Raw genomic sequence first — 9,842 nt, 5'->3', positions numbered from 1 at the left:
ACAAACACAAAGCTGTTACAAAAGCTATGCTTCCATTTTTGTTCATGGATAATCTATACTCACAGTGACCTGCTTTGTTTGGATCTTCTTAGTCATATTAAATAAGGCAAGGAATTGTAAATCCTGGGGATACTCCACGGGCGTAGTCTAGGTAAATAGCTTTGGTTATTAAGGATCTGATTATAATTGCATGATTTATTAATGGCCTATCAGAAAACTTTAGCAAAAAATAGAGGCTTATTAATTTTTTTTTTATAGACCTGGAAGCTATACAGCATAGTGGGGCCTTAGTTTTGTTTATAGTAAAATAGAGATGGAGAGGGAGAAACTAGGTAGGTGCTTTGCTTTGTTTCTTTATCTCTTAATTTTTTTTTGTTTGTTTTATTTTTGGGGTTGTCACAGCCTTAGTGGTGCTTAGGTGTTACTCCTGGATCTGTGTTCAGAAATTGCTCCTGTCAGGCATGGGGAGGAGGGGAACCATATGGGATGCCAGGTATTTGAACCACCGTGTGTCCTGTGTCCTGGATCAGTCGTGTGCAAAGGCAAATGCCTTAACTGCTGTGCTATTTCTCCGGCCCCATCTCTTAATGATTTTTGACATAACATTTTTCTATGGGAAATGTTTATCTAAAATAGTAGTTGGTAATATATGGAGCTTTTGCTTTAAATCATGAAATATTAGACATATATAAAAGTATTGTGTATTGACTCTAAGCTTTCATTTGCAATAAGAACACACACAATGCCATACCAAAGTGAATTTATTGACATTCCTTGAAGATGATATGATGGAAGAGAAGGCTGGGCCTGAGTATCACATATTATTTTTCTCATAATTGTAAGCAAAATCAGCCCAATAATATGGACTTAATCCTGACTAAGAACAGAGACCTTTAAGCAATATTGTTATAGACATTTCCATAGATAAATTGGAAGCTGCAAGAAAGTAGGCTAATGGGGACAATAATTAATTCCCATATGCTACCTCTAGACATCTTTTTAAATACTAAAACAGGGAACTACATGTCACTTACAGAAAAATAACACTTTTTCTTGTGAAACATCCATCTCAGAACTTAATACAGTATTGCAATAGTTTAAATAGTCAAAAGTGAAATGCTAATAATACTAGTATTAATAATAATAATAATGAAGCACCACCATTTGTTATGTAACATTCTAACTACATTTCATTTGACAGTGGTTTCATCTTGAACTGGGAAAAAACATCTGTGGAATTGACCAATTTTTTCCAACACAAAGTTTGGATACAGAGTTTGTGAGAGATGAATATTTAAATTGTCTGGAAAGTCCTGCACATTGGTCTGTAACATAAATATACTTACTATTAAATGATAGCTACACATTGTGAGAAAATATTTCTATTTTTTAATATTTCTATTTTGCATATTTAAAGTCTGTCAAGACATTTCATTTTGCTTTTACTGTCCAAACAATTGTGATAAAATAATCATGGTATTAAATTTATTTCATAAGCTCAGCTAACTTAAAAAGAACTCACTTTTATATTTATGGTTATGATCTTTCTATGAGAGAATAGGATGGGATCCATGAAATTTTTATAGTAGGTTTTGAATTGGATCATATGTTTTCCCTTCTTTTTTTTTTGTTTGTCCTCCATTTAAGGCTAACACACTCTTACTGAAGCTACCTCTAAAATAGCTATTTTAAAAATAATTGTGGTTTACACTGATTAGTTTTACAATTTTTCTATATGATGAAAACTTGTTTTATAAATTGGGGAAAATTGCAATTAGGTTTGGCATTAAATTATCTAATTTATGTGGCTACACATCTACCTGTTGAAATTAGTAGCATAACATAATCATGTAGATATTTCATTAGCTATATAATGAGAACACAATTTTTAAGTCACCTTTACATATAGGAAATAATAACAAAAAATATTTGGGGCACTGAGAAACAAAAGGATCGTTTCCTAAAACATTTAAACTTAATTTTCTTTTTCTCTTTTAAATATTTTGTACAGCTTTGCAGTGGAATCTGGAACCTAATAAGTAAACTTTGAATTCTTATAGTTTACTAAGAATTTAACACCAGTATATCATTTTAGAATTTTATATTTTTTATAAAATACTGTTCCCGTAAAGATTTGTGGAACCTATCTAGAGCCATGTCATTAAGAGGAACTAGGAAAGATTAGCTTATAAATCATGGGTAGGGCCAGAAAAGTAGCTCAAGCAGAAGAGCACCTGCCTAGCATGTACAAGACCCTGAGTTCAATCTCCAGAACCTTTTGGACCCCTCAAGCACCACTATGTGTAGCCCAGGTGGTCCCCATGCACCACCAGGCCTGAGCACCAGACTGTCAGACCTGCATTGCAGGCAGAGTTTCCAGGAGAGGCCTCCACGTCCCAGCACAACTGAGAATGGCCCCGTTTTAAAAATTTATGTCCAAATTATACTATAAATTCTAGAATACCCTTTTCTGCATATAGTCAGATTAACATTAGATCAATATCGAATCAAATAAATAAATTTCATATTATATAAATTGTAAAGCTACCTAGGAGTAGTTTGCATCCTTTTGAACACCTTTCTCCCTTGTCAATGCCTAGCAAATAATATAAATATTTTTAAAGCAGTAAACCCTTAAATGAATAATTATTTACATACACACAACAAGTTAAAAGAAAAATGACGTAAGGTCAGAATAAGGATACTGAAGATGCTCTTCAGAGTAAGAATCATGGAATGATTTGAAAAATCCATATGTTCTGATTTCATTATGTTCTGAGTTCTGTTGAAATTCTGTTATCTCTTTAGATGCTCAAATAGCCACTGAATTTAGGGAGTTTTCAATTATCAATAGATCCCTATATTATCTAATATTTTTGTGTTATCCTGTCTTGATATTTATTTTAGATGTAAAATTAAGAAACTTATTTTCTTTAGAATGTATAGTCTCTGATAGCAAAGGAACAGCAGCAGGTAGGGATACTGATTATTGTAAAGATTTTCTGGAGCTATAGAAATAGTACAGTGGGTAGGACTCTTGCCTTGCACATGACCAACCTATGTTCAATTTCCAGCATCCCATACTGTCAGGAATAATTCCTGAGTGCAGAGTCAAGAGTGACCCCTGAGCACCACTGGGTGTGATATAAAATAAAAAAAAATTTACGAAAGAAGACTTCATTTGCAGTGCAAAGAACAAAACAAGTGCACACTCCAGACACAAACTGATCTATCAAGCACACAAAGTATGGCCTCATATAAAATTAACTATCTTACATGCCTCAAATTTCCCCCTTATTTTAAACATATTGACATTTCAACAGAAGGACCTGTTAGTTTTTTTTCCCAGTGAAGAAAACACTTTCATTCATGAAATATTTCAGACAACATAGACATCAAGTTTAGAAAAATAGCAATGACCATTATTTTGGGCTTTATTCCAAATGTAATCAAGAGGCTGGCTCCTACAGCTATTTTTTTCTGAAAATTATGAGAATGATAAATGCTAAAAGGAAGAAAGTATTTATTTGACATAAATCAAAGTGGTTTGGAGGAGCTAACTCTGCTCCAGGAAAATTGCTCTGAATTAAGCAGAAGTATTACATTGCCCTTGATCCCTAACAAGCACCATCACTCTCTGCAGCTTCTTATTTAGTGTGGTCCCTATGGACAGTAAGGACAGTGAAGGAATTTGAACAACATAATTATGAAAGACAAAAACATAAAACAACAACAGCATAAAAAAATCATCAATCAGCTGACAGTTTGTTTGTTGCCTGGCTTTAACAAACAACAGGAGATTATTTATATAGTTTTTATCCTTGTAAAGGAGAATTGTAGCTAGAATGGAACAAAACAAAGTAAAACACAACAGTGAAAAACTCAGTTATTCAAACTTAGTATCTCTTTCCATTTCTCCTGTTTGCGTCATATTCTTTACAACACAATGGAAGAGAAGCCTTGTGGTTTATGCTAGCTATATAATGAGATATCCTTATAAGACATATGCACAAATTGTGCTCCTTCTGGGTGCATGCTCTCAAAGGTGTGCTCCATTTTCTAGACTTCAAGAAACTCAAATTGAGCCACAATCTCCACAACCATTGATATGCACTGTGCTGCGTTAGCAAGCAGTGTTTTTCTTTTTTGTTATTATTTGTGGGAAAGCAAAATTTTTGCACCATGTGTCTAGGCTAGTTCCACAAATGTTTCATGAATTAAATGTATAAAACTTTTTTGGTTTTGTCACTGATATTTTTGGATAGGTAGTGTACACAGGAATAAAGTAGAATAGTAGGAAAAGAAAAAGTTCATCAATTCCTATTTCTGAAGTAGGTCATTGGATGAAATGATGAAAGTGGTGTTTCTGCTCAGAAGATACAGGCATATAAAAGCTTGAAATGTTTAATGTCCCAATTTTCTTTGAAATAATAGTAATGAAAATAAACATTTATTACCAATTGGTCAAGTGTCACATAACTTGCATTTATATTTCATTGTTAATAATGGATGTATGTGGAGATACACACAGACCTGTAGACAGCTGCTTTTTAAAATATTGCATACAGGCTAGCAGTTCACTGAAAATAGAGAAGCCTGAAGGCTAGATTATTAGAAGGCAGTTCTTCATGCACAGCTCTTGCCAGTCATGATTTTGTTTAAAAATAAAAATCATGAAATATCAAAATCAAAGGACAGTTGATATGGGAAGGAGAATCATCCCAGAAAGGGTCATGTCACTGGCCAGGAAAACATCAGTTGAATTTTCTTTTCCTCATTCAAGTCCAAAGGTGCTGGTTTCTTCTACTGCTGTTAACAACTTTTCATACAACATGGAGTACGAGGGATAAGATGGAAGATCCAATCGATTGAAGCATGTGTGTGCCCTGAATGGGGGAGAAAAAATTGGTGAAGGTGTTTATTTTCATGATACTGCTGGTTTGGATTTATCTGGGATCAGTCTGAAGCTGTGAATCAGAAGTGAACGCAAGTCCAGAGAAATAGCTCAATGGGTTGAATTATGCAAGGACTGCTAGAAGCGACACAAAAAATAGAGCCAGAAGCAGTGCCCAGCACCACAGGTGTAAACCAAAACCAAAAATAAAAATAGTCATAAGTGAGCAGAACAAAAAAGGACCACCACAGAACACTGCAAATTAATAACAATAATCTGTTTTAGACACAGACTAGAGAAAGGACTGGAATAACTAGGAAGAGATGGTTTGCATTTGGAAGGAAATACAAGAACTACACTAGCAAACTACTGATGAGCTGTCTTTATTTGGCTTTATTTTGCAATTGAGAGCAAAAGAGAAAGAAATAGAATTAGAAGACCATGCTCCTAAGTCTCCTTGCCCAGTTCTGTTTTCTGAATCTGTGTAAACTAGGTGGCAACAGATGCCCTGGTACTTCATTTAATATTCTATTTAACCGAGTTGCCCCTGGATATATTCTAACCCACATCTAACAATGCTGTGAGTAGGTGTGAGTGGGTATGATACTTAAGTGGGAATGACAATTTTTAGCACATGGTGTGAGCTGGATGGTATTGTGTTCAGACCAGAGAATTTTATGTTTTAATGAATGCTGTGGACTATATAGGAGGACTATTAAAGGAGGGAGAAAACTGAACGTGAGTACAGGGGACAACATTTGTTGAGGCACATATTTAATCCATTTTCCTCCCTAAAATGACCTTTCTGCTGAAATTGTCTTGAGAAAATAAACAGTCATAAAGGGGAATAAAACAGAGTAAAAATACAAAATCAATATAAATATAGTGAAATAAAATGTAACAAAACAAAACACTGATTGAAAAATTTTCTTTTTCAGTATTTAATTTAAGATATTAAGCTCCTTTTAAATTACAATATTCCAGGGAAGTTTTGGGGTATTTACACATTTATTTTTAGAGTCCCCATCTAGTACAGCACTTAAGGGATGGGAGGCTGGAAAAGAGAAAAGAATATGTGGAGTTTCCACACAGGGAGAATTTGGGAAAGACACCATTATTTTTGCCTCCCACCTCCAGGTATTTATTCTAACTGTCTCCTCTCCTCATGTCCTTGTGACACACCACCCAGATTTTTTTCCCCTTTATGCTTAAAGATGAGTCATACGACAGCAGATTGAACTTTATACTTAGGACTTTACTGAGAATAAATATAAGAACATATTAACAAAGGTCTCAAATTTATATCTAAGATTCAAAGAAGCCTAACTAACATCAAAAGAAACTAATTGAAATATTTTATCTCAATATTTTAGTAAGTATAAGAGGAGAGAGTAAGTTGAGTAGGCCTGCAATTATATTTATAAATAGTAAAATAGGACATATCCTGGGATAGAATAATCAAGCTTAAATAAGGCGGAAAAAGCTAAATGTGCTTTTGAAACTGTCAGAATAAGCTGAGTGAAATGAATAGATATCATCATCTTGTTAATTTTTGGGGGTCATTTTTAACTGGCATTATGAGTGAAAAAAATATGTGCAAATTATACCTCTTAAAAACTGTCTAACATTCAGAGTTTCTTCAGAAGTTGCTTTTGCTGCATTGATAACATTGTTAACTATATTAAATAAATTTTATTTTGTAATCTGGAGTGAATGAACAATTCCAAATAACAAACAATTTAATATTCCTAGATGCACGGCCTTTCACTTGTGGTTGCATAGAACAGTGAAAAAGGATTCCTGCTTATCCCATTCCCACTGCTTCCAGGTTGGGTAAAGTTAAAGAAAGCATGGAACCATTCACTCTACTAGCTTGGGAAATTCAGCTTCATCTTTCTATCCTTGTTCGATTTTATAATTTGTATGAGGCCACAGTGTTAGTATGGCAGGTAGGGTGCTTGTTTGCCTTGCACATGACTGACCCAGATTTAGTCCCCAGCACCACATATGTTGCCCTGAGCCACGACATAGGGTCAGGTAAACCAAATGTGGATAAAATCAAAATGTTTTATACACTAGTAAATGAGGCTAATAATCTATATTCTATAAACAGTTCATATAAATGCCGTTACAAACTATGAGCTATCATTTAAATATCAGAAACACTTAATAATCCAGCCACATTGCAATAATGATTTTAGAGATTGTCATAATTGTAGGGACTTCAGACATTCAGTCATTTTCACATGCACTACTAGAAAATCAATCTCTCTCATTTCATATTTAAAATTGATATTTTGGAAATTCACATAGATCTTTTAAGTCTGCAGGTCAATTTCACTCATTGTTATTTTGGGGTTCCAGTATTTTAATTTTAATTTTTTAATTTGCATTGTGTTAATCATTATGTCAATCATTCTATTAAAATTTGCCTTTTCATTTTACACATTTGATCTTCTTGTCTCCTTAAGTGTCTTACAACTTATTAACTAAACTGTTAATAAAGTTCCAAAGAGAGTTTTGTGCTTTTTTTTTTTTAACAGAGATCATTTTATAGTTGGTTAAAAGAAAAGGAGCCACTATTTATTCTGTCTGCAGCTGGTAGCTCAGCCAGTTGTGAGTTGTTATGCAAGCAATATTTTCACTTTTATGTCTTCTTATTCCTCTAACTAGCTAGCTTCATTCTCTAGACAGTTTCTTGTTCTCATCAGTGCAGGCTCTATTATTTTTCAAGTGTGTCAATAACTTCTTGATCCCAAATCCATTGAGACCCAGTCTCTACTATCATTTCTTTAAAAACATTCTTGCATCTTTCTCCATAGTTTCTCTATGATTTCTCAATGGCAGCCAATTTATTTTCAAAATTCCCAAGGGCTACTTTTTGCTTTCTAACAAACACCACTTCTCCATACCACTAATTTCTTACCTCATTGTTATTTAAATGTCATAAGAAAGAATGTAATTTTTCCTCCTTAGAAAGAACTCTCCTACAGAACACATCTTTTTAAAGTATACAGACCACTGTTCATTGCAGCACTCAGTACAATAGCTAAGTATTAGAATCAACTTAGATATCCAACTCCAAATGAGTGGATCATGAAAAAGTGGTATATATATTCAATGGAATACTACAGAGCTGTAAGGAATGATGGAATCATGTAATTCACTGCAACATGGATGGAATTGGATGTTATCACAAGGATAAATATAGGATGATACCACTTATATGTGGTATTTAGAATAACTGCATGAGGAGAAGAAATGTAAACCATTGTCTCCTATACTCTAACCTAAAATATAGTAAGGAAAAGGAAGGAAATATAGTGGAGGGGGAGAAAGATATGAAATAAGGTGGGACAAGGCTCAAAAGGATTCAGGTACTTGGGTGGTGTTAAGGAAGGACAGAACCAAATATTCAAACTGTTGAGGCAACAACACTGATATCATAAGTCCCAAACCTTAACAACCAAACTTAAAAAATGTGGCTGTTAAACTCTCTAGTACTTGTCTTAAACCCTTTACACTACAGGTAACTTCCACCATACTGTGTAAAATTCATGTTCACTTGGATTACATTTTAAGTGTCTGCTAGCTCCTGAACTTCAGTCTCAGTGACTATTCTACTTTTTATCAACAATGAAAATATTATCATTGAAACCTATATTCTCAAAGTCCTTTTTTCTACTTTTTTTAGTTTTAAAAATTAAAGATTACTAAATTCAAATTGAGATGACATTGTTGGTACTGAGAAGCCAGTTGCCTTTCTATAGAGTGATGTTCTGGGGACAAAGCAATTTCAGAGCATCTCCTCTGAGCACAGGGACTGTTCATAATGGGGGTAGAGCAGAGAGTTGGAAAGATCCAAATCATCCAAGATGCCTGATACTCCTTCTAGTCTTGTCATTTCCTGTCACCTCCCAGAACTACTACAAATCAGCTGTTAGCATTACTACTTAGAAATCAGCTGTTACTTCTTTTTCTTACTGTCCAGCATTTGCAGAACAGTAGCTTGCACAAAGCACATAGATTCCTTGGCTCTGATGTGAAGAACTTGTTCATAAACCCCAATGTTTACCTCAAAATTTTTTGTGGGTTATTATTAGTATTTGTGGGTTATTATTTAGTATTTAAATATTCACTCTGGAAAAATGTACTTTAATACTAATAATTGTATTAGTACTACTAATTTCTCAATCTTCAATCTCAAATGACAGAAGCAATGATTTCTATGACCTAAAAGTAAAAGGTTACTCAAGTATGCTTTTTCTCCATAGTCCATCAAGATCTTTCTCTATCACCTCCCCAAGTGTTGCTTAAGATTGGCTTGACACTTCTTAAACATATACTGGCCATTCCCTTTCCCAGACCTAGCTCATTCTGCTGCTACCTAGAATTTCCCTCTACCATTCCTTATTTCTCATAACCAGATCCTTTGTAATAGCTTCTCTTCTTTACTTGATCAGAATAGTTCTCAAATTACTATTTTCTCATATTTTGTTTTCTATTAATTATATTGTATAGTAAATAATGTCTATCAGGTTGTGTTATATCCTACACTCTAAGCACCTCTGCAAAGTACACAGTTGTGTTCTAGTCACTTTTCAAGGTGCATGTTAGAGGAGTAAGTTATCATTAAATATATTTATCTAAAATAAGTACAGAATGTTTCTATCTGATCTCATTCTTCTTATTCTCCAAACAGACAATTAGTAATTGACCTTTTAAAGTTTTTTTGTTACTTAGGGGCCACATCCAGCAGTTTCGAGGATTTATTTCTGGCTGTGCCTAGGAATTACTACTGGCAGGACTTGGGGGGACAATATGGGGTGTTCTAGGAATTAAACCCAGATTGAACACATCCAAGTTAAGCACATTGTTTGCCTTATCTCTCTAGAATTGTTCTTTTTTGACTTATTTTCTTGTCATATTTAATTCACTAAAGTTAAAC

The 9,842-nt window shown here is 34.0% G+C and overlaps 1 protein-coding gene across 1 annotated transcript in view; it reads right to left on the bottom strand.

Moving 5' to 3' along the window:
- Window positions 1–1,641: 1,641 nt before the first annotated feature.
- Window positions 1,642–9,842, bottom strand: part of HECW1 (HECT, C2 and WW domain containing E3 ubiquitin protein ligase 1) — a 328,209-nt gene continuing 320,008 nt past the window's right edge. The window contains exon 29 of the mRNA XM_049775686.1: window positions 1,642–4,886. Coding sequence (XP_049631643.1) covers window positions 4,775–4,886 — 112 coding nt within the window. The 3' untranslated portion in view covers window positions 1,642–4,774. The remainder of the gene's footprint in view (window positions 4,887–9,842) is intronic.

Source organism: Suncus etruscus, chromosome 6 (assembly GCF_024139225.1).
Source record: "Suncus etruscus isolate mSunEtr1 chromosome 6, mSunEtr1.pri.cur, whole genome shotgun sequence".
Classification (NCBI taxonomy): Eukaryota; Metazoa; Chordata; class Mammalia; order Eulipotyphla; family Soricidae; genus Suncus; species Suncus etruscus.
Note: the sequence above shows the minus strand (reverse complement) of the source record. Positions and strands in the feature narration are given on the sequence as shown.